Raw genomic sequence first — 25453 nt, 5'->3', positions numbered from 1 at the left:
AATGATTTTTATTGTGTGTCCAGTGCCTAATATATAATGCCTGGCGTGTAATAAGCACTTAATGAATGCTTGTTGATTGATTCAATTAATTCAATTAGTATCTTCATTATGAGGTTTTGTTATTGATGTTTCATTTTTCTATCACTTACATTTTCTCCTGAATCTCTCCTCTTCAATTTCCTAGAGAGCAATCACCTTTATTTTTTGTTAGTTCAATTTTTAAAAAGCATGCATGAAGTACCAGATATTGTGCTAAGCCTAGGGATAAAGACAGAGAAAAACAGGTGCCTGTCTTCAAGGATATCCCATGCTAAAAGAGGAAATAATATAAAAACAGCTATATACATACAAAATACCCTAGAGTGTAAATGAGAGGTAATCTCAGAGGGAATATCCTGGTAGTAGAGAAGGGATCAGGAGGTAAGCCTTCAACAAAGCCAAGGAAACTAGAAGGAAGAAGTGAGGAGAGAGCATTCCAGGCATGGGGGACAGAGAGTGGAAAGGTACAGAATCAGGAGAGGAGGGGCTTGTGTAAGAAGGCCAGGGTTGCTAGGTTATAGAATACACAGACAGAGGAAAGAAAAGTGTAAGAAGACCGGAAAGGGAGGAAGGGGCCAGGTTGTAAAAGGCTTTAAAAAAGCTAAACAGAGGATTTTATTTGTGCTAGAGGAAGGAGTCACTGGAGTTTACTGAGTGCATGTGACAAGGTTGGACCTCTACTTTAGAAAGATCACTGGAAGCTGAGTGGAAAATGGACTGGAGTGGAGAGGGAGTTGAAACAGGGAAACCAAGCAGCAATAGTCCATGCTCCAGGTGGTGAGGGCTAGTATCAGGGTGGTGGCTGTGGAAGAGGAGAGAAATGGGAGAGATGTTGTAAAGGTAGAGACCACAAGATCTAGCAACAGATTAAATATTTGGAGTGAGTGGGAGTGAAGAGTCAAGGTTGGGAGCAAGAGTGATTAGGAAGATAGGATTGTGGTGTCCTGGACAGGTGAGTTTGGGGGAAGGGAGACTTAAAGGGGAAAAATAATGAGTTTTATTTTGGACATATTAAATTTAAGATAATTCGTTGCTGATCAATTGATTTCCTTACTATGGGATTCATGTTCTTTAACTCAGCTGATTGTAAAAAGTCGAAGTCTTTTGGCAGAAGGTATCAGTCCTTTAAAAACAGGATATGCAACAGAATGTCATAACTGGAAGGGACTTTAGAACCTAGACTGTACAGCTAGAAATGACCATAGAATATAGATTATTGAATAAATGAAGCAGAGAATGAGACAAAAAAAAAAGGGGTGGGGTGATAAAACAGGGTCCAGTCCTCAAAGAACTTGTCTAATTGTCTAGCTTCATCTACTAGGTTTTTCCTAGTGTGGCTAGTGAAACTGAAGTGATTATTAAATAGATTATTCTAATTAATATAATTATAACTTGATCAATACAAATTATTAAATTTATTATTAAATTCATTTGAAGGGCAGCTAGGTGGGGCAGTAGATAGAGCACTGTGCTTAGAGTCAGGAAGACTCATCTTTTGAGTTCAAATCTGGCCTCAGACACTTACTAGCTATGTGACCCTGGGCAAGTCATTTAACCCTATTTGTCTCAGTTTCTCACCTGTAAAATGAGCTGGAGAAGGAAATGGCAAACTAGTCCATTATCTTTGCCCAGAAAACCCCAAATGGGGTCAGACAAAAGTGAAAAAATGACAACAATTAATCTCCTTTAGAAAGTTTTGCAAATTTCCAAAGCTTTATTTAATTAGCAAAATGGGGAACTTAATTAATGCCTGGGGAACTTCATGATCTATAGGATCTCTCTCTTCAATGTGGACTCTGCAATAGAAGTCTTCTGTGGAAATGGTAAATACTTCCGCTAGGAAGACCTCACCTTTTTGTTTTATGTTTCACTTGATATTAATAATCAGGAGGTCCCTGAACAAAGTTATTTCTGTTTGAACATGCAGTATCCATAAAAGCCAAATATTCTGGTAGTATTTGTGTTTGCTGACCAATTACTTGATTCCCAAAAGTGTTCTAATTAGGCAGGCATTTGCCCTCATTCACACCATTGTAGAGCTATAAGGGATCCTGGAGATTATCCAGCCCAACCCCATTGTCTTGTTTGCCCAACTAAATCTTGAGTTTCTGGTAGCTAAGGCCTTCACCGTATTTTGGATTAGTGCCCAGCGCACATAGTACAGTGTATAAGTGAACAATTGGTAGATGGATCAACAAATCAGCCAATAGCATGGTGTCAGAGAAAGAGTTCTAGCTTTGTTTTGCTGTGATCCTGCCCAGATCACTCAGTCTCTCCAAGACATAGTTTAACCATCTAGTCACATAGTACACACATCAGTCCTTCATTCAACAAAATTATGGAATGTCCACATCATAAGCACCCAATAAAGATTTGTTCAACAAATCTAAGGCACTGTGATATATATTTGGGTAGCTACAAAGTTGTATTAGAGATAATGCTTGTTTTTAGAGGGATTTAGAATGTAGTTGGAGGAAATAGGCACACAGATACATAAGTATAATACAAGGCATACATTTATGATGATACTAATGCTATATACTTTCACAAAGTGCTATACATTTTGGAGGAAGAAAAGATGACAGCTGGAAGAGAGAAATCTTCACAGAGACTCTGACATTTGATCTGGGATTCTTCGAATGATAGGTAAAATTTTATAGGTTTTATTATGCATAAATGGGAAACATTATTGACTACAGCAGGGCATCATTGTTTTGAGGATCCAGTGAGAGAATAGATATCAAAACTGCTAGAAAGGTATAATGTGCTATTGAAATTGATTATTCACCATAATATGAAGTGGTAGGAATTGTGTGTTCAATTGTTTTCAATTGAACCCCTATTTGGTGTTTTCTTGGCAAAAATACTGGAGTGGTTTGCCATTTCCTTCTCTAGCTCATTTTACAAATGAGGAAACTGAAGCAACAAGGGTTGTGACTTGCCTAGGATCACACAGCCAGTAAGTATCTGAGGCTGGATTTGAACTCTGGTTCTCCAGACTTCAGGCCCAGTACTCTATCCCACTGTGCCACCTAGCTGCCCTTGAATTGGTAGAAAAGTTATAGCTTAAATGTCTATATTGTTAGACTAAAAGTCTACTATTATAAGTACAGGAAACTTGCCCAGGACCCCTGAATTTCCTCATTAGCAGAAGAACAAGGCTGGTTTATGAGTTCTAAGGCCCTGACCAACTCTAATGTTTTATGTTCTAAGGTCTCTTTCCTCCTCATCTGGGACATCCTATGTTTTAAGGCCTCTCCCAGGCCTAAGTCTCTCACCTGGAGAACAAAATGTTGCTATGACAAGTTAATGAGGATGTTACATATAGGAAGCACACACAGATTCTGTGTACTCCTTAAACCAGGGCCTGCACATACATAGGCAGTTCCTCCACCAATACACTTTTCAGGAAACCTGTCCTGTTCCTGTTCTTTGTCTCTAAGCTAGCACCAAGGAAAGGCAATATTGGATCTGTTTTTGGCTTTCTTTTTATCTTGCTACTGTGTTTCCCCAATAATAAGACACTGTCTTATTATTTTTTCGGACAGAAAAACACCAGAGGGCTTATTTTCAGGGGATGGCTTATTTTAATGAACATTGACAGCAATTTTAATAAACAGGTAAATGTGAACAAAAAAATATACCTTTGTTCAATAAGCAAATCACTGGGGAAGAACAGGATGATGCGCTCACTGCTGCAGCTCTGATTGGATGCAGCTCGGAGTGCGGTGTGCGCAGGGGATCACCTTCACTACAGTAGCAATCTCAATAGGGCTTATTTTCGGGGGAGGGCTTATTATCGGGGAAACACGGTATGTGACCTTGAACTAACTAACCACTTTACATCTCTTGTCCCTAAGTGCCCTCATCTGCAAAATAGGACATCTTCTTTCTTTTGCTGAGCAGAAAGAATAACCAGTAATCAGGACTAAAAACTTTGGGTCAACAATTCCATGCAATTTTGCCAGGGGTCTGTGGTTTTGAAAGATAGCATTTCAGTTTAATTCAATTCAAAAGGCATTTATTGAGCACCTCTAAGACTCGGTGGCTACCCTCAAAGGAGTTTATAATCTAGTAGAAGAGATAAGATATGTACACAGTAAGTATAGTACAAATTTGAATATAATTGTTTAAGAGGAATACAGATTGCCATGAGATCATAAAGTTTTAGTACTGGACACTAGGACATGGAACATGGATGACAGCACAGCAGAGCTAGAAGGGTTCTTAGAACATTAAAAAAAACAAACAAACCAAAAACCAATCACCAAAAAAACAAAAACAAAACCCAGAACATTATAGGAGGAAGAGATCTTTAATATTTATTATCTAGCCAACTTATTCAATTTACAAATGAATAAACTGAGGTCCAGGAAGTCAAATGACTTGCCCATTATAAAATTAATAAGTGGCAGATCCTGCACTCAAACTCATGTCTACCAACTCCAACTCCTTCTGCTATACAAAAGGGCCTCTGATACCTTATTGCCTCTTTGAGGTCACTCTTTCTGATGTTCAGTCATGTCTTCTTGACCCTATTTGGGGTTTTCTGGGCAAAGAGACTGGAGTGGGTTGCCATTTCTTTCTCTGGCTCATTTTACAGAGGAGGAAACTGAATCAAATAGGGTGAAGTGACTTGCCCAGGGTCACACAGCTATTAAGTGTCTGAGGCCAGATTTGAACTCAGGAAAATGAATCTTCCTAACTCCAGGCCCAGCACTCTATCCACTTTGACACTTAGTTGCCTGTTTCTGGGACTCCTAAAACATTTTACAGATCTAGTAGTATGTATATATCACATGAGATCTGTAAAGCAGACATACATACGTCTGTATCTCTATCTGTCCATATACATGCACAAGCATGTATACACACACCTTACCTGATACAGCAGAAATAGCACCAGACATGGATTCATGACACTTGCAATCTCTTAATCTGGCCTTTATGTCTTTCTAGTTTTGCGACCTTGGACAAATAACTTCTCTCTGAGTTTGTTTCTTCTTCGGTAAAATGGAGGTAGCAATACTCACATTACATACCCTGGATGGTAGGATAGAACAAATGAGATAACATACCCATATCTACAGTGTTTTGGGAATGTTGGCTTTTATTGTTATTATTATTATTTTGCTTTTTGGAGGGGAGATGGTAAGGCAATTGGGGTTAAGTGACTTGCCCAAGGTCACACAGCTAGCTTTTGTGTTAAATGTCTGAGGCTGGATTTGAACTCAGGTTCTCCTGACTCCAGGGCTGGTGCTCTATTCACTAGCCACCTAGCTGACCCAAGGCTTTTATTATTAATGAAATCAAAGCTGTGTAGTACCTTATCCATAAAGAAGACACTACTGAAATGTTTTTGAGTGTATTCTGAACAAATAATTTGAGTCCTTCCTATTACAGAATGGGGTATCTCGAAGAATAGAGTGCTGGGCCTGAAGTCAGGAAGACTCATCTTTGTGAGTTTAAATCTGACCTCAGACTATCGGTATGACCCTGGACAAATCACTTAATCTTATTTGCCTAAAAAGAAAGAAATAGTAAACTACGCCAGTATCTTTGCCAAGAAAATCTCAAATGTGGTCACAAAGAGTAGGACATGACTGAAATGACTCAATAACAGCAAATAAATGACACAGCATTCTGGGTTTCTCTTACAAACGGAATGCCATTAATTTCGTATCAAGCCCCCTGGATTTGGAGTCAAAACTCAGGGATTCAAGGTTTGCTACTTACTGGCTGTGTGGGCAACACACACACAAACACATATATAAGTATAATACAATATATAATGTAAACACAATATATATACAAAATATAAATACAATACATAAATACAAAAACATATATTCAGTAGAGTTCATAAATGTTCACTAATGATATGTGACATCTGTGGGGGGAAAAGTTGTTATAGACTAGAGGAGTCAGTAAAGGCTTTCAGGAGGACACCAGTGTTTGGTTTCTACTATCTCAGAATGGTGGTTAGAAATGGTGAAAGATAGAATTGACTTCCAGGCATATGGGACATCAGTAGGAAAACATAGGCTATTTGGAAAGGACTAAGGGTAGTCAGTCCATTTTGGTTGGAGCAAAGTATAAGGTAAATGCCCTGAAAAATTAGATGGGCCCACAATGTAGAACAATAATAGTTAGCACTTATATATCACTTTAAGGTTTGCAAAGCATTTTACAAATTATAATTTGATCCTCACAATAACCCTGGGAGGTAGGAGCAATTATTAGCCCCATTCTGCAGATAAGGAAAGGAAAGCAAAGGCAAATGACTTGTCCAGAGTCACACAACTGCAAGTGTCTGAGGTCTAATTTGAACTAGGGTCTTCCTGACCCCAGGCCCCTGCTCTATCCATTTACATCACCAAATGCCTCAAAGAAGGTTTTCAATGCCAGGCAAAGTTATATGAACTGTACTTTGAAGACAATAGTAGCCACCGGACATTTTATACTGTTGATAGAATAATTTTTCCTTATGGGTAGGTAAAGCTGAATCACTCTGTTGACCAAAATTTTTCCAAAGGCTCCTGACTGCTTCCCGAGTGAAGGTCATATCCCTTTGCCTGGCATTCAAGGCTCTTAGCAATCTGGAACCACACTACCTTTTCCTGACCTCCTTACTTCTTTCTGTACTGTGTTACAGTCAGATTCCACTACTTACCAACCTTGCATTTTTCTATTCCTTGCCTTTCTTTGCTCACCCTGTTTCCCCATTCCTAGCTTATCCTTCCTCCCTTCCCCTGAAGAATTTCTAGCCGTCCTTTAAAGCACAACTCAATTACTCTCTACATTCTGAAGCCTTCCTTGATCCCAGCAACTGTTCCCCCCCCATCTCAAAAGTGCACTGCTTTGCTCCTTTCTTTTGCATTTCTTATTGCTTTTATCTCTCGGATTTCCCACTCAACAGCAAATTGCACAGAGGGTTAGACAAGCAGATGCTTCACTTTTCCAACATTCTATATTGTATTTCTAGCTGGGAGGTCTGTGTTCTAAGGTCTCTCTTCCAGTTCTGACCTTCTGTTGCATGCTCTTGCTTTTAAAGTGCATGTCCCTTCCCCCAAAAGATTAAGATTTCCTATACCCCGGTGAACTGATGATCAGGAACTACTCTTTAGAAAACGAAAATCTTGTCATTCACTTGGCTTTGATGATCAGAACGGGAGCGCATTCGTGCTAGCCAACGTTTGTTAGCGTTCAAACCTCCCTTCCAAAGGGCACAGGAAGGTACTTCCCTCTTCAGTGCCTGTTCCCCCGCCCCCGCAGGGTAAGGTCCGCGACAGCAGCAGCTAAGTGGCTGACCTCGGTCGGGATCCCCAAGCACTTTAACTTAATTCCTCCTCCTCCACAGCTCAGAAAGCTGCCTAGGGGTTAAGGCACGTGGGGGTGAAAGTGGCTCTCCAAGGTCACCCAGGCGAGGTGGGGAAGGCTGGGAGAACTGCATTTGGGAACCGAGGTAACCCTGCCAGGTCCAAGCAAATTAACCCACCCGAGCTTTTGTGAGCCCGGGCGTGCGTTAATCAGCAATTTTCCTTCCCTGTTCCAAATGCAATTTCATCTTCCACCAACTGGTCGCCGGTCCTCAGCCTAAGAAGCGAAAGCAAGCCGGCACTGCCGCCGCATGGCCCTAAGTCCATGTGCTCCACCTGCGGCCTTGCTTCCCCAGGCGGGCCCTTTAAGAGATCCCCGCCCCTCCCCGGCTTCCCCCGCATCCCCCCCCTCTTCTGCGCTCTCCCTCTCCATCCACCTTTCTGAATTGCATCAGGCACGTGCTCGCCCCCGTCCTGTCGGAGCCCTCCCCTTCCCTCCCACCCCCCCCCCCCCCCGGGGACCAGGGCCAGAAAAAAAGGGGGGGGGGGGAACGGGGGGAGAAAGAGGGGGGGGGGGGGAGGGAGGGGAGAAAAGGGGGTGGGGACCGAATCGGGAGAGAGGGGAAGCGAAGCCGTGCGCGCGCGCGCTCCTCTCCCCCTGTCCCAGGGGCCGGGCCACGGCGCGCGCGCCCCCGCCACCCCGTCCCCGTCCCCGACCGCATCCCCTCCCCTCCCGTCCCAGAGACGCCGCGTTGCGAAGCGCGCCCCCGCCGATCGCGTGGTCTGCTCCGCTCCGCTCTCCCCTTCCATATTGCTGCAGCCCAGAGCAGGGAGCCCGGGCTGCCCCCGGGGGGGAAGAGGAGAGACAGAGAGAGGGGAGTGGGAGAGGCAGAGAGAAGAGCCGCCAGGCCCCAGGACTTCAGGGGTGGGGGGTGGCGGGGGGAGCCTACGGCCCCAGGCGAGGAGGCAAGAGAGGGGTTCCCCCCCCCGCCCCGGCCCCGCCGCCGCCGCTCAGGGCCTGGGCTTCTCGGCGGCTCCCTCCGACGGGGAGGGAGGAAAGGGAGGGGGCCGCGCCCGGCTGCTCGGCTCGAGTCCCCCCCTCCCCCCCCCGGCACTCCCCTCCTGCTCCGGTCCCCGGAGACGGCCTTCTCGGAGGGGAAAGCGGCAAGGCCGGGCAGCTTCAGGAAAGTTTGAGGCGGCGGCGGGCGAGAGGGGGGGTTGGGGGCGAGGCTGCCGCTGCGCCGGCGGGGGCTTCTGTTCGGGGGGCGGGCGCTCCCATGGCCACCGAGGTGGAGTCGCTCCCGCCCGGCAACCCCCTCCTTCAGGCCGAGGAGCACGGGGGGCTGGTGATGAAGCAGCCGCCGCCGGCGCCTCCGCCGCAGCCCGAGGGGAAGGGAGAGCCTCTGGACGGCGGCGACGAAGGAGCCCGGCCCCTACGGCCGCCCGGCTCGGCCCGGCCGCCCCGGGACGACGGCCCCCCGCCCGAAAGGGAGAGCCTGCAGCTGCCGCCGCCGCCGCCCCGGGGCGAGAGTGACGGCGGCAGCGGCAGCGAGGAGGGCGGCGAGCCGGGCCGCCGCGAGTTCGTCGAGGCCCCCCCGCCCAAGGTGAATCCGTGGACGAAAAACGCGGGCCCGACGGCCTTGGTCACCGTGAACGGACAGTCTCCGCCAGGTGGGTGCTTGCTCCCGTATCGAGTCGTGCTTCCTTGCCGCGCGGGGCCGCAGCGGGGGGGGGGGGGGCGGGAGCGGGGACTCCATCATGATCTTCTCCTTCCCAGAGGGTCTTTGCAGCCGCCAGCCCCGGGGTCCTCCGGGGTAGGTGACGCAGGCCCTAGGCGGCTGCCTGAGCTTTGTGGTGGTCGGGTCCGGGCCAGGCTAGGACGGAGCGGCCTTGCCGGGGCCGTAGCAGCCGGCGCGGACGGCGGCTAAGAGAAGGCCTCGAGCCCCGGGAAAACTACTTTTCTGGTGTAAATGGCTCTTTTGCTCTTCTGGTTCGCCGACGCCCCCCAGAACACTCCCAGCCTGGGGGGGGGGGGGAGGGAGGAAGAAGAGGTTCTCCTAAGCCCGCACCCCGCTTTTGGAGCGTTGCAGCCTTTAGCGTCATGTAAGCGTTGTGTCCTGGGCAGAACGAGATGAGTTCGTAGCGACAAATACGGATTGTGGATTTCAAAGTTTGGTCTCTGGGGTGGTGGGTTAGACGACCCCGAGCCCCGTGGTGGGGTGGGGTGTCATTGAGATTATGGTGAGGCACGTGTGTGTTTCCTTCGGGGGCCCAGATACGGGGTTTTTATAGGCTCTTAATGGGGCTGGGTCGTGTCCTACAGAAATACCCAGCCGGGGAGCCGGACCGGAGGGGCGTGGAAATGTGGAGGGGTGGGGTGTGTTGGGGGGAGGCGTCGGAGGCCCGTGAAAGTGGGGGCCCTGCCGGGCGGTGCCGGCCTGACTGACAGGTCGAGGACTCCGGGGCAGCTACGCGGGGGGTCGGAGGGATTCGAGGCCCCGCGGCTGGGTTCGATTTTAGAACACCGGGGCCCGGCGAGGGTGTGTGCGTGTGTGCGTGTGCGCGTGTGCTCGCGTGTGTGTGTGTGTGTGTGTGTCTCACCGAGCTTCCTCCCCTTCCCAGCATTCCACTGCAGTAGAGACAACGTGGTTTCTCTGCCCTCGCTGCCTGCCTGCCTAAAGCGGCCCGTGATGCGGGCCGACATGGCCTCGGCGCAGCCTGCGCCCCGTATTCTCCCTTCTCCGCCCTCAGCCTCTGCGGTGGGGAGACCGAAGTTGGGAGCTGAATTCCTTGAGCTGGGCTGATGTTGCCCCAAGAGGGAGGACTGGGCCTGTGCTGGAAGGAGAGCCTCGTGGCCCTGATTTTCGCCCTGCCCTCTGGGTGCCTGAGCCAGCCCATTTTGTTTTTGTTCCCCCCCCCCCCCCGGGCTTACAACCTATTTAAACAGAGTGGGGTCACCCAGTCTTACTCTCCTTGATCCTGAAATGATGACTGGAAGTGCATGGCTTCCCGGCCCACCCCTTCTGAAATGACGATCATTCTCCCCTGTGCACAAGTCTCAAACAGAAAGTGGAGGGGGAGACCTTAGGGCCTCAGGGAAGTCAAATGGGAGGAGGTAAAAGCATGCCTTCCTTTAGCTGGCGTGAGGCCTAGGCCTGGAGGAAACTGAAAAGCCAGCCCTTAGATCAGAATGTTGCAATGGCATTGCTCTTAAGGTTGCTTCATTGAAGGAGGGTTCATTTGGGATTTACTAACAGTACCTCAAAATGTGTTTAATTAACCCCCTCCCTTTCTAGAACAGGCTCTTATGCAAAAGATTATTTGGAAACCTCCATTTTCTTTAAGATCATTTCTACCCAGGGGATAAGGGAGAGGGACCTTGAAATAGGTTTGGACACATTAAGCTGAAAAGGGATCTAAATGGACTCTCAGATCACTGAAGGAAAGGGGAGTGGTTGGTAGCCATGTGCATCAGACTCCAGACTGTTTAATGGAGAGCCTGCTTTCTGGATTTTAAATCCCAGTATGCAACGTCAGATGGCCTACAGGTGCATGTGCTGGCATTTTGTGAAAGCTGATGCCCTCTGAAATGGTGCGTCGTCACCATTGTTGACATATGGGAAATGTTCAGCATGGCTCTGGCTTCTCCCCTATTTTCCCCCAACAAGGGGGAAGCAGACATTACTTTCAGGTGCTTCAAAGCAAATCTTGACCAGATAGGTTTCTGTGCTGTTACCTCTGTCATTGGAATCCCAATTGTCATACTTGTAACACCAGTGGAAGAAGTGGCACCAACTGCAAAATCCTGTCTATACACAGAGATACCGTAGTTGACCCAGCTTAAAACTAAAACCTTGTTGGATATAAAGTCCTTCCTGGAACCTGGGATTTAGTGGTTTTGAAGATTTTATTTTGTAGGAGAAAGAACATAATGTGATTTGGTAATTTGGTAGGTAGTATCTTTTTTTTTTTTTTTTTTGGCATACATGGTGTGGTGTGGTAGGCACAGAATAAGAATATCTGAGTTCAAGTCCTGGCTTTCTTACTTGCTTGTGATAGCTGCAGTACTAGAATCCAATAAAATTCTCTAACCTGAGTTTTATTTGTAAATGTGGATAATAATAATTTGCCCTTCTTGGGGCATGGAGTAATTGTGAAGAAAGTGCTTTGTAAATTGCACACATAAGTGTCTTGCCTCTCTTTGGGCACATAGTTGATAAGTAGCATTTTTTAAGGGAAAAGACCAGAGTTCTGGGCTTCCAATTCTGCTGTATTTCTGACCCACTGTGGCCTTGGGCACTGGATTTCTCTGGCCTCCGGTTTTCCTGGGTTTTATTAGGATTGTATTAGATTGATTTCTGAGGTCTGTTTCAGACTTAACACTGATAGAATTTAAATGCAGATTCAGAGATTATTGGGTATAAAGTTACTGCATTAATATCATTTTCATTTTCTAGCTATTTGGAATCTGCAGAACAGAATGTAAACTTTAAGCTGCAAACTTTCCAAAGCTTGCTATAGAAGCCTATTTTTATTCACTGGTTTGGCTCTGGTAGTATTTTTGAGGGGACATGCACAGTAAGGAGTAATGAAAGATGCTTTAAGGTCAGATACCTGCCTGCAGTTTGCTTTCCTATGTAGCTGTATCCAGGCTCATTTAAATGGGTAAACTTAGCATTATTCACTTTATCTTCTTAAGAGTTGTATTTATACATCATTTATTTTACTTGAAAAGAAGGAAACCTAGGTTTGAGTTCCTGATCTATCACTAACTGCCTTATGACCTTGGGCCAGTCACTTCTCTTTTGGAATGTTTTCTCATTTGTGAAATGAAAGTGAAATACCTAGATAAACCTTAAAAACTCTTTCTAACATGTAGTTCTTTGAATATTCATCTAAATACGAAGTAAATTTAAAAGATTATACTCTTGAAAATAACGTCTGGTCTTGGTTTAGCCATACAAATAGAGGACATGGTTCAGATAACCCAAAGTATTACTTATTTGGCCTTTGAATCTGTAAAAATAAAGGAATTGAAGTAAATAATAATAATCCTCAACTCTTAGATTTTCTGCCCTAAATTTTCTTTAGTTCTGACATTTTAAGGCTCTTTATCTATTAATATGTTGTGTTTTTAAAGTTAATTTAGTTATCTTATGCTTAGTAACCAAGTATCAAAATTAGGTTTTGTTCCCTGTCCATGTGCCAGGTTGGAGGGTGAGAAGGTTGTTTTGGGGAATAGAGAAAGCCAGGCTGGTATTAAGAGCTTTCTTTCTGTGCATATGTCACAGTGACTCCCTATATAGTTTTTGAGAATTCACTACAAGTGCATTTAGAGACTTCTTAACCTCCATTCCTCATAATCATTTACCAAACGTGTATGATAACACCTTGTTTTCCTAAGGTGAAATGGTGTAGTAAAATTGGCTAATACTATTCCTTTTCTGCAGTTTTCTGTGGCTTACCATACTGTATCCTAAATGGAACATGAATATAGACTGGATTATAGCTTCAACTAAAACTTTTACCCCTAGCCTAACTTCCCCCCCCAAATCTGGACAGCTCCTCTTTTCCCATTTTTCGGAGACAGGAAATAGTATTGATTTTTTTTTAAGCAATTGGGGTTAAGTAACTTGTTCAAGGTTACAAAGCCACTTATTTTGTGTGGGTGTTAAGTATCTGAGGGGGAACCAATCCCGGGCCGGCGGTCTTACTTACTGTGCCACCTGGCCGCCCTCAGGAAATAGGATTTTAAACCTAACCTCCAATTGGAGTTTAGAAGACATGGGCAGAACTGATTCCTGCTATTGGATTTGGTGCTGGGTTTATGGTAGTCCTTACTCCAAGGATCCATTTAATACCTGGAAACTGTGCTTTAGATGGGTTTCGGTGCCTTGACAACATTTTGTGTGTGTGTGTGTGTGTGTAATTTTTTTTTTTTTTTGCATGCACAGGGAGCAGGAGCTCCTTAAACTTTTGCCAGTGCTCTATTCTGAGCTGTCTTTTCCTCTTTATCTCTGCCTTCTCTTCCCCCACCCCCAATAAAGCAAGAAACAGTTGAACCATAAGATGGTTCAGAAGGCTTCAACCCCATGACAGCATTCTCCATCTCAGCTCATTTCTTTCTTTTTCTTTTTTTGTGTGTTTTGAAGGGGGGAAGGCAGGGCTGTTGGGATTAAGTGACTTGCCCAAGGTCACAGGGCTAGTAAGTGTTAAGTGTCTGAGGCTGAGTTTGAACTCAGGTCCTCCTGACTCCAGGACCAGTGCTCTATTCACTGTGCTACCTAGCTGCCCCACTCTAAGCTCATTTCACATCACCTTGCTAAGGTAGTACAGTACTGTAGTACTATTATACTAGTACAGTATTGGAGAATATTAAAACTAGGAGATTGAAGATCTGGGTTCTAGTTCTGACTTTGCTGTAACTCATTGATGTGACCCTGGACAAGTCACTTTTCGGCTCTTTGGCACTACCTAACTTTTCAAGTCAACCTGGACTACGCAAAATCCCCTGAAGATACCTAGTGTTTTCTTGCCTCCCACCCTTAGAATAATTTCTACCTGTTTGAAATCCTAACAATTCTTTACCTAGCTCACATGCCCTTTCCTCGATGAAGCTTTCGATAGTGAATCATGGGAGCATAGATTTATAACTAGAAAGATTTATGGTAGGCTTTATACCCTAGGTCATCTAATCCAGCCCTCTGATTTTACACATAATGGGAACTGAGGCCTGGATATTTTAAGTGACTTTCCTAGAGTTAGACAGATAATAAATTGCAGTCAGGATTTAAATTCAAGTCTTCTGAATTCAGACTGGCTCTGATATGAACTGATGCAGAGTGAATCAAGTCAAAACAGAAGAACAATGTATGAATCCCACAATGATGTAAAGGAAGACAACATTGAAAGACTTTGATCATTGTAGATGGCAACTTCAGTCATAAGTTTAAAGGGCTGATGGTGAGGTAGGCTTCCTGCCTTTTGGTTGCAGTGCTGAACTTTAGGTATGAATGAAGTATACATTTTCAGGCATGTCCATTTTGTTTGTTTTGATTTATGCTTATTTGTTGCAACGGGAAGCATTAGGAAAAGATGGGTGTAAAAAAAGCAAAAATAAAACATTTAAAAAAGAGACGGAAAACCTTCCCTTATCCCTCTCCTGCCCACCCCAGGTAGCCCTTTGTACCGCTCATAGTTTTGTTTTGGGTTCTTATTTCATATATATTTTATCTAATCTTTGAATCTCCCCTAATATAGAGTGCCTCCTCTTCGAGTAGTAGGTACTTAATGTAATGTTTGAATTGAAGCGGTTGGGCTTCTCTCATAACATCTCTTAACAATTCTAAAAATCTGTGATTTGATACTTTTTAATCTGTAAAGAGATTGTGTAGTTAGACTTAGTTTGAAGTTGGGTATAAGGAAAATAATACTATAGAACCAGGACTATGACACTTTTACGTGTGAGCTTAGTCCAGTTGTAGGAAGCCTTTGGCTGATGTTAGTTAACAGAATTCTGGTGAGTTATTAGTTGTATTGGGGGGCGGGGGCGGGCACTGGTTAGGGTTACCAGCACTTCATCTCTGAGGGTGGGCTGTAGTCACTGGAGTTTTTTCTTCTTTATTCCTACCCGTGATAGGACACATTTGTAATATTTTAGGTAGGAGTAAACATTTTATTGTTTCTGTTCTTTAATATCATATTTTTTTTATCTTTGGGAATTGAGTGAAAAGTTGCTGACCAGAAATTGTGAAGAACAGATTGATCAGAAGAGTACCTGCACTGTTTAAGGTATTAGGCTTTGGGAAGTAGCTGACAGGCTCGAGGTTCCTCCGATCCCTCCTCTGGTCTTCCTTCTGGAGTGAGCCCAGGGAGGGAGCACCAGAAAGCAAGAGGGTGCACGTCAAAGTTAAGCTAAATGTAAATTGCTGGATCTGAGCAGCAGTGGGATGTAATGAAAGAACTATGGATTGGATTAGGGGCTGGTTCTGCTTCCCAGCTCTGTCACCTGTTTATTGCCTCTGCTACTTGACGCCTATTTTTGAGTCTTGGTGTCTCTTTAACCTGTAAAATGAAGGAGTCGGAATCTGATCTGCCAAAGTCCCTGCTAGTTTGGAGAACATGATTTTGTGCTCTCTAAAAAGCCAAGTAAGTAATTTTGGGGGTTATCTGCTATTTAGAGAATCATTTTTTAAAGCCCCGAAACCAGTGTAGGGGGGCCGCCTAACACTTAACATTGTGACAGATTGAATGGACCAGCATGGCACATAGAACTTGGTTTAGAAAGCAAGTCCAAATCCCTCATTTTACAGAGGAAGAAATTTAAAAGCCCAGAGATTACTTCTAAGTGATCACTCCCCTTTTCAGAGGAGATGCCTCATCTGGGTTCTTACAAGTTTGTTTCTAAACTGGGGGTGGAGAACCTATAGCCTTGAAGCCACATGTGGCTTTCTAGGTCCTTGGGTGTGGCCTTTTTTGACTGAGTCTAAGTTTTACAGAATAAATCTTTTATTAAGGGGATTTGTTGTGTGAATTTTGGATTCAATCAATGGGCCACATTTGAAGACCTAGAAGGCCACATGGGGCTTCCGAGGCTGTAGGTTCCCCATCCCTGAGACTCTAAACCTTTGATTTTGCAGATAAGGAAACAGACTCGGAGGAGAAAAGCATTTGCTCACACTCAGCCATTAAGTGGTAGATTTTCTTCAGAGTTTTTTTCTTATTAGAACTCTGTCCCATTACCAGAGTTGTTCTATTTTTAGCTCCTTGCTGTGCTGAGGGTGTCTTGTCCTTAGATTTGTGCTAGGGATTCTTTTGAGACCAGCTTTGAAAAACCCAATTTTCAGTTCATTACCAAGACTCTAGGCTCCAGTGTGAAGGTTTGGATCTGATCTCTTATAAGTTCTCACTTTCTGACCTGGGTGCTGAGGTTCTGCTTTTTGGTCCCAGAGAGCAAATTGTAATCTTCACTTACTCCCTATGTCTTGGTCCCATGTTCCCCACTGTGAAATTTGAAGAGCTCAAGAGACATAGGGAGTTTTGCTATTTGTGCCAGATCTGCACTACCTGTCTCTGAGCCAGGAGAGTGATCTCTGATCACTTTGGGAACTGGAAAGCTTTAAGGGATTTCAAAAGTCTTTTCTATAAAGAAACATCCACCGTGTATGCCCTGGTCTCTAAAGCAAAAAGTTTAGGTAAGTAGGACTGAAAACAACCTTATTCTTTGAGAGGTAGTGTTTTGTGTGCATAGAGCACTTGCCATGAGGTCAAGAAGATCTGGGCTCAGATACTGTCTCTGATACTAGCAGTGTGTCCATGGACAAGTAATTTTTCCTCCCTGAGGCTCACTTTCTTCCTCTGTAAAATAAGGACAATAATAGCTTTAGTACCTACCTGAAAAGATTGTTGTTAGACTCAAATGAAGGAATAGAGGTGTGGGTTTTGTTGTTGTTGATAATTTTTTTTTAAGCAATTGGGGTTAAGTAACTTGCTCAAGGTTACACAGCCAGTTATTTCTGGGTGTGGTGCTGAGTATCTGAGCCCAGATTCGATCCCAGGTCATCTTGACTCAGGGGCCAGTGCTCTTACTCACTGAGCCACCTGGCCGCCCCTGTTGTTGGTAATAATTTTCAAAGGTGGTGCATCCTGTATACCTCCTTGTAGGAAGTCAAATGGAGATTCCCTCACTTTCCTGAGACTCTGGGAAGTGGCTTAGAAAGTACAGGGGAGTTAGGCAGGGATTCTCAAATCAAGAGGGAAGACTGGATCATGGTATTAGAAAGAAGAAAGAATATGAATGTACATGGTGCTGGTTTATCTGGTGTTAGGAATCAGTATGATTAGAAAGGCAGCCTTTACAGTACTAAAAAATTAAGACTTGGTACCCAACCAGAGGATATGCAAGTGTGAAGTCTGTGGTCAGGTGTCAGCAATGGGATGGGGGTGGGGAGCAGAGGATCCATGGTCCCACAGTAGCAACCTGCTTTAGGGAACATGAGACTGGGCCTCTATGGGGAAAAGGTGGGTTACTGAGGCCCTAGCATTTAGAGGGGTGTGAGCATTCAGTAGCAGATGTGGCCCCTGATTGAAAATCATAAATGAGAGTGAGAGTTGTTTTTATGAGGTTAACGAACAAGCGAAAGAGGACCCTTCCATATGTCTCCATCCTTTGAGAATTAGGGCAGTAAACTGCCATGAGGCTGTTTGGGATCCTCTCTGCTATGACTTTTCAGAGGTGCCCCTGCTACTTGTTGAGCCATTCACCAAGCTTCCAAGTCATTTTTAGAGTCAGGCATTTGAAGAAAGACTCCATAGGGTTCCCTCTGCTGCACAGGTAAAACCTGCTGTGTCCAGTCCCACCCTCAAGCTTCCTTTCCTCTGGCCTGGGGTAAGTAGACTCGGGCTTGGAACAGTATTAACTTTCTTTCTCAGGCCATCAGCTCTAGCTCCACAGAAGTCTTAGGTCTCACCTGTTCCAGAATGCCTAGTGGGGTAGCCCAATCTCTAGTAAGGATGATGACCAGTGTGGTAGGACTAAAAAGATGAGCTTTCCAGTTCATTTTGAGGTAAGCTAGGCAAGCCTGAAGAAGCTCTGCGGGATAATCTTTAAGGTGTATCCTCAAGTAGCACAGTAGCTCCAACTTGTTAAATACTTCCTGTGCATGAAAAGGACCTATTTATTTATCCTTGGATTAAAATGGTGTTGGGCTGTTTGTACCCCAAGTTCTCAGCCTGAACTTGGTATGTGCCAATGATGACCAGGCAAAGAGAGTTCTAAGGTCTCTTCAGGCTGTCAGTGTTCTGTGGTCAGGGAGGGACTCTAGAATACAGTTTTCCAGTGCTTTTTGTGTGTCTGACTCAGAACTAGCTGATCTAATCATAATGTATCTAGTCTAAAGAAGGAAAGCCTGAGAAACAGTCCGGTGCTTGCTACTAGACTGTCAAAGTGCTGCTGTAATGCCCTCTTCTGGAAGTTAGTATGGGTGTTGCTTGCTGCTCTGGGTTAACTTTGGGGACTAATATGGGCAGTGCCTGGCTAAGCCAAAGCTCTAGGAACATAGAGTCAAAGCTGGAGCATTCATACTGAGGTAAATTAGGAAAGAGGATTGATCTAGCAAGCCTGGGGTCTTAGAGCCAAAGTGTCTCTCGTGCTTTATGTTGTGACTTTGGTCTGGAAAATATTTTTTGAGTTCTATTTTGTCCTCACTCTTGAATACTCATCAAATGCTCACTGTTAAACAACATTATGGTTGGCGCCAATGAGATGAAAAAAAAAGTTATTTAAGAATAATCCCTGTCCTTGTGAAGTTTGCAGTCTATTGGGTGTATACATTTGTAATTGGATTTATGTTTATTGGTGGTTAGTTAATCTGGGAAGGAGAGTTGAACTTGAATCAGTGCAGAATCAGAGTGAAAAACTTGGGGCAGGTAGGTGGTTCAGTGAATAGAGCACCAGCCCTGGAGTCAGGAGGATCTGAGTTCAGATCCACCTCAGACACTTAACACTCACTATCGGTGTGACCTTGGATAGCATTAACCCCAATTGGCCTGCCTTCCCCCCTCCAAAAAAAAAAAAAAGAAAAATAAATAAAAGAGTGAAGAAGTCTCCATATCACTAGAAGAAGGTCATTAGGTTCTTAATTGCGTATAGAGACTCCAGAGAGCCAACCTTGAGTTCAGAGGAAGCTGATGGATTGGTTTCTTCTCATGAACAGACCATAGTTGAAAAATTCCCATGGAAGGTGAAACTTGCCAGCTTAATGAAACCCTCAGCATTTTAGAGGAGAGGTTCTTAACCTGGATTTTATGAACTTGTTTGTGGTTTTAAGAAAAAAGGAACTTTGATAACTTTTAATATAATTGATTTCCTTCCTTACATATTTTCTGCATTTAACAGTATGGGGGGGGGCAATTTCGGAAAGGGGTCTTTAGGCGTCACCAAATTGCCACAGTTGGGGGGGATCCCTCAGACATAGAAAAGTTAAAGACCATTGTCTTACTTTGTGATGATAAAGGATATCCTATTTCTTTCCTTCTGGCGGAGGTGGGGTGGGGGAGGGAACTGGAGGTCGAGAATTTGGAACTGAAAATAAAAATAAACACTCTTGGGTCTTAGGATAAATCCTGTATTGACACACCTTCTAGGTCTGTGCTTTTTTGACCCTTTCCCCAGCTACCCAGTGGTATTTGTCATTCCTCTCAGTGACTGGGGATCAACTTGCTTAAAACTTGATATAACCCAAGATTGCCCCCAAAGTCTTGGAAATAATGTAGGTGAGCTATCCTTTGAAGCCAGAAATCTCTGCTTCTGGAATTGGAGACCTTATCTTTACTACCTGGAGGCATTACCCAGCTGAAGACTTAGTTATCTGTCTTAGGGTCATTGATTTATATCTGAAAGGTAAATTTAAAGCAGTGGCATCAAAATCAAATAGAAATGGGGGCTAACAAACAAATACATTAGGATTCCTGCGGGCCTCATTGTAGTTTTAAAAAGTAATGTTCTTATTTTATGTTTATTTTGTTAATTATTTTCCCACTTAACATTTTAATCTGTTTCAAGAAGCACTTGGTATTGTGGGCCTCTATTCGTTTGATGCCTCAGATTTATAGGATATCTAGTCCAAATGCATTTTACAAATGAAAAAACTGAAGCCCAGGTTAAGTGACTTGGCCAGTCACAGCAATTTTTCAGTTACACCAAACTGCCTTCCTCTTCTGGGAGTCATGGACCTTGTGGTTTGAAAGCATGGCCTGAGGGCTAGGAGTGGTCTGCCCTGTTGGGTTTCTTGCTCTACTCTAGCTCTGGGTAACTGAAATGATTCTCAGAGTTGTAAGGGGATATAGAACATAGAATGTTAGAGTTAGAACGGACCTTATAAATAATTTTGGCCACCTCATTTTACAAAAAGGGAAACTGAGGCCTAGTGAAGGGGAAATGACTTAGCCAAGGTTGTACAGGAAGTTGATGCCCGGGCTAAAACCAAAACCAAACTTAACCACCCAGTCTAGTGTTCCTCTTAATGTAGTGGTTAATTACTTTTATTCAGGCCCATTGCCATTCTTTTGCTCCCTGTCTCTTTTTCTCCCCCATGGTCTTAAAAAGATGAAGGTAACTTCCCTTTTAAAATACTTAATTTTGGGTTTTAAAATAGTCCCCATTCAGGCCATGGATACCCATTGGATAGAGCTGAAGACTGGGAAGAACCAGCCATTTGGGTGCATGGTATTCACCCTGTGATGTAATCCTCTATGGGTGAGAGAAGGCAGCTTGATTGGAGCTCACCTTTGGAGCTATCTTTCCATTTTAGAGTGCTACAGGATTTGGAGTGAATGCTTGTTCACTGATTAATTAATACCTGATTCACTGCTTTGGGGTGGAGGTATTTCTTTTTCTTTCTTTCTCCCCTACACTCATCTCACCAAGACTTATCTCTCTTTGGGAGGAAGGAGTTATCTGAAAACTGACCTTATTGTGGAATGTGGGTCAGTGGCATAGGAACATGTGTTATTCTTAAAGCAAGGATGTGCCAGTGGAGGGAACCTTTCTCCTAAGCTTATTTCCCCCAGTCAATGGCAAGACCTTGAATTTGTGTACAAGGCTGGGAACCAAGAACCCCTGTGTCATTTTTAAGCCAAATAATTTCTTCTCTCCTTTCCACCTCCTTTGTAGGAGCACAAATTTAGAGCCAGTAGGAAGGAACCTGAGAGGTTATCAAGTCTATATGATCATGTTTAGGGATCCATTATTTGAATCCAGGTCCCTGTCTCCAAATTCACCACTCTCCCCACTGTGCTGTATGCTAATTTTTACCCTTACTGTTTCATGCTTAATTTTTGTTTATGTAAAATGATATTGCCTTATATCATTTACTATTCCACCTTGTAGGGCTTCTGTCTGACGAATGAACCTTCTAAGTCTCCTTGGATGAAAGAGGTCCTGTAAATTCAAATAAATATTATTAGGGTTTTGAAGGCCAGACAGGACCTATAGAAGATGCTGTTTTGTCCCAGTCGCCCTGGTATTCATTCTCACTCCCACCTCTTAAGCTTGCAGTGTTTGGGGAATAGTTATCCCTGTGCAAGTCCTGGCAGGTTATTATTGGGCTTCAAGGTTGTGGGAAACTCCAACATGCCAAGGTAACTTGGTGATCACTCCCTGGGAGTTGAGTTTAAGTCCCCAGTTCTTGGATGACAAGGAAATCCAAGATTGGTGTCTGCCAAAAGAGGGAGCATTCTGAATTACCCTAGTATCAGCTGTAACATGGGAAACCACCCCATCAGTCTTAGGAACTTAGGCTGGGTCAGGATCGATGGAGTAGAGACACCTTGGTGTTCAGTGGAGATTGGACATGTTTGTAGATGATACTTACTTTCCGCAACTGCAGTTATAGCCAACTCCTGGGGATTCTTTGGAGGAATTGGCGCTTTTGTCTAATTCAGTTTTTGTTCCCACCCCCTTCTTATTTCACTCCAATTCCTTGCTCCACCTGCTTTTCAGACTCAACTGATTTTAAAAATAACAAGAAGAGGGATGGGTCAGTAGCTGTTTTTGGCAGTTTCTCAGTTGTACCCTGGATGCCTTCTCTAGCCTGGGGTGGTGGTCTGGCAACTTGAGGACCCTTAGAGAGCTAAGGAGTAGGTAAATATCAGGGAACATGCTGAAGGGAAATGAGAAATGTCTTCTGAGAAGGGGGGGGTGTGTGTGTGCTGCATTTTGGAAAAGGGACAGAGCTAGCAACTAAAGGAAACTTTGATTGGAAACAGACTCCTGGCTCAGTGGCTGCTTTTAAGATGGGCCACAGCAGGTCTCCCTCAGCTCAGGCGCATCATGTTCTGGATCCCAGAAATGGGAGTTACCAGACCCAAGTATTATGGTTTCCTTGGACATAAGCAGTGTGTTTCTATAGGGAACACTCTCCTTTGTCCCATATTCATTCACGTCTGATGTTTCCTCTGAGCGGTGGTGTGTACTTGTAGGAGTCTTGCAGGTCAACAGCCACTCATCGTGGGGGCACATACACTGTAGCACCATTTCTGTTGTACTTTAAGGCTTGTAAGCAGCTTTACACACCCCTTTTCTCATTTGATTCCTACTTAATACCTACTTCCTTATCCTCTGAGGTAGGAGGTACAAGTATTACTGGCCCTTTTTGCAAGTGAGGAAACTGAGATGAAGAAGGGAAATGGTTTGCCCACCGTCACACAGTTTTACATGGTAGAGCCAGAAGGCAAACCTAGCTCTTCTTAATCAGGAGAAAACTTCATTGTCCATGCCTTCCTTATCTCTGCCTTCTGGAATTTGTAGCCTCCTTTGAAACTGAGCATAGGTACTACCTTCTCCCATGAAACTTTCTCTGATACTATACTAGTTGCTCCCAAGTTGTCATGCTCTCTCCCTTTTAAAATTTTACTGTATTTATTTAGTCTATTTATATGTATCCCCTTGGTAAAATGTAAACTCCCTAAGGACTGGTTAAGAATCTCTGCTTTTGGCCTAGTTGAAAATCAGGCTGTTTCACTTTCCTTACACCTAATACAGTGCCAGGAACAGAAAATACAGTGGATAGATGCTGGTTGAGTTGAATTTCTGCTGTGCCACATCTGGCCTTGGAGGAGATGACCATAGAATAGTATGTGTTTGGTTCTTTTGGGAACTTTTTGTCTACTGAGTCATTTGGGGTTTTGCACCCAGGAAGGAGAAACACTGCCCAGAATTCTTACATTCTCAGTGGCTGCATTCCGCCCTCCACTTTCCTGGTGCCTTGAGGAAGGGTCAAATGTCTGGGTTTAAAAAGCAAATCACATCACATCTCTGCGGTCTCAGTTTCCTCATTCCGTAAAATGAGGAGGTTGGTAGAGTTAACCTTTAAAAATGAATCTGTAATAATCCATTTTTGTAATACTTTAAGGTTTACAAACAGCCCTTTTGTTGCTACTTAAAGGTTCCCAAGTAGACAGTGCAAATATTATCACCGTTTTCCAGTTGAGGAAACCAAGGCTCAAACAGCTAAAGTGATTTGCCTGTGTTCATGCAGCTGGTGAGTGTCAGAACTCAGCCAGAGACCGTCTAGTCCAACTCCTCATTTTACAGTGTAGAACCCTGCCATGATTTCCAGGTATAGCATGTCTGACTTTTGGGGTGGGTAGCTTGCTTATAGGCATGGGTTTTCTGTCCAATACCTGTACCTTTAACTTCCCCTTTTATTTCTAGTCATGATTCTTACTCAGAATTGCTAGTAGGGCTAAAGGTTACCCATCCCCTACCCTAGGTCTTAATCCTTCTGATAACATCCCTGGGCGAACAGGAACCATCATTGCAGTGCTACAAAAAATCTTGGGCATTTTCCTTCACCGTGTCTGTTACCCTGAGCAGGATAGAGAGGATCCGCTACACAACTTCTAATGTCTGGTCTTCAGTTGGTCCTGGAATAGGGTTCTTAACCTTGTTTATGTCCTGGACCCCTCTGGCAATCTGATGGAGCCTTCTCAGAATGACACATTTTAAATATATAAGATAAACTACATAGACTTAGATTATATTGAATATAAATACCAATTTAAAAAAGTTCACAGACCCCAACTTAAGAACCCCCTAGTCTAAGGGAAAGGGCCACTCTTCAGGTATCAGGTATTTCCCTGTCATTTTAGGACTTAGGAAAATGATTGTTAACTTGAATAAATGATTGATAAACTTGAGCTTTGGGAGAGTGAGGGTGAGCCCCCCTCCCGTTACTAGTCCCCTTCTTCCTTTAAAGGGAAATTTAGGATTTAGGCCTATAAGATATTATTGCTGAAGTTGAACTAGGTGATACTTTCTCCTTTTTTTTTTTTTTTTTTACAAAAGGGAGAAATGGAAATCCAGAGCACTACATGTAGTACATGTACGTGGTAGGCACTTAAATAAGGATTTTGTTGAGTTGAATTGTGACTTCACTAGTTAGTAAATATGTTAGTAAATAACTGGAATTCTAATCCATTGCCTCTGACTCCAAAGATAGTAAACAGTTTAATGAGCTTTCTGAGCACCATATCTGGAGTCAGAATCCCAGAGCTGTCACTATTATTTTCCTGTGCGGCTAGGACTGGAGCTGTGATTTTATTGGTATAGGAAATTTTCCTACTCTACAAGTGCACATTGGGACTTTGTGAAACTTCCAGTCCCAGGGTCATATATCAAGTGTGACAGAGGTGAAATTTGAACTCAGGTCTTCCTGATGGGAGGCCAGCTTTCTATCCACTGCTATGCTACTTCTGTTACCTGTGTGACCATTGGTAAATAATTTAAAGTTTTTTAGACCTCAGTTTACTCTTCTGTAAAATGAGGAGATTAGATTAGAGGACCTATTGGATTAGAAGGGTATTTCTAGCCCTGTATCTGTACCCCTAGAGGGGCCTACCTTTCTTTACCAGACCAGCCCACAGTCTTTCTGGCCCTTGGAAAGTGTTTGACATTCACAGTCCTACCCTTAGGGCAGAAGAGCATTGGAGAATGTGACCTAGCCTAAAGAAAGGGGGAAGGGTGTTGTGGGCTTCATCTTGAGAGCTCTGACCCCCTTGTCGTACAGACCAACTCTACTACTTCCTGAGGCCTAATTGGTCTGTATAAGGACAAATGCTTCCCTTAGTACCTGAGGATGTTGCTAAGAATTCAAAATGATTGCCAAAGGAAATTGTTTACCTTTTAGAGAGGCCAGGGCATCTGTTGCCTCCACTCTGATGGATGTAGATTTTGGGCTTGAGTTTTATCAGGAAGACACAAGATTCCCTAACCTCTAAAGAGCTCTTAGTCTGGTTCTTCTGGCCATCAGCTTCAGGGACCAGGAGTTCAGCCCTTTTATCTAGAATCATGCCCAATGTGGGATCTTGAAAAATTATATCATTAGGCTCTCAGGGTTTGGTATCATATAAAACACTAGAGTTGAGGTCGGGAAGATATAATTTTTGAATTCTGCCTCTAATCCTTATTAGCTATATGACCATAGATAAATCACTTCATCTCTGAGTCTTATTAAACTTCTCTGAGCCACAATTTCATCATCTGTAAAATGGGGATAACAGTTAATACCTGTAGGAGGGATCAAGTGAGGTTTAAG

General features: G+C 44.0%; 1 protein-coding gene and 1 long non-coding RNA gene across 6 annotated transcripts in view; one reads left to right on the top strand and one right to left on the bottom strand.

Moving 5' to 3' along the window:
• Positions 1-8611: 8611 nt before the first annotated feature.
• LARP1 (La ribonucleoprotein 1, translational regulator) overlaps positions 8612-25453 on the top strand; it is a 59334-nt gene continuing 42492 nt past the window's right edge. For all 5 annotated transcript variants that reach the window (XR_011171236.1, XM_069102521.1, XM_069102520.1 and 2 more), the window contains exon 1: positions 8612-9029. Coding sequence is in view for 4 of the 5 variants with exons in the window: in XM_069102521.1 (XP_068958622.1) it covers positions 8636-9029 (394 nt within the window). In the remaining variant the exon portion in view is untranslated. The remainder of the gene's footprint in view (positions 9030-25453) is intronic.
• Positions 14873-22503, bottom strand: LOC138172741 (uncharacterized). The gene is made up of 2 exons (XR_011171237.1): positions 15926-22503; positions 14873-15788 (listed from the first exon to the last, which is right to left on the bottom strand). It is a non-coding gene; the product is annotated as an uncharacterized lncRNA (long non-coding RNA).

Source organism: Petaurus breviceps, unplaced genomic scaffold (assembly GCF_028583685.1).
Source record: "Petaurus breviceps papuanus isolate PSGF00001 unplaced genomic scaffold, PetGlider_PUasm1.0 551, whole genome shotgun sequence".
In the NCBI taxonomy this organism is placed as follows: domain Eukaryota; kingdom Metazoa; phylum Chordata; class Mammalia; order Diprotodontia; family Petauridae; genus Petaurus; species Petaurus breviceps.
This window is presented reverse-complemented; position numbering and strand designations above follow the sequence as displayed.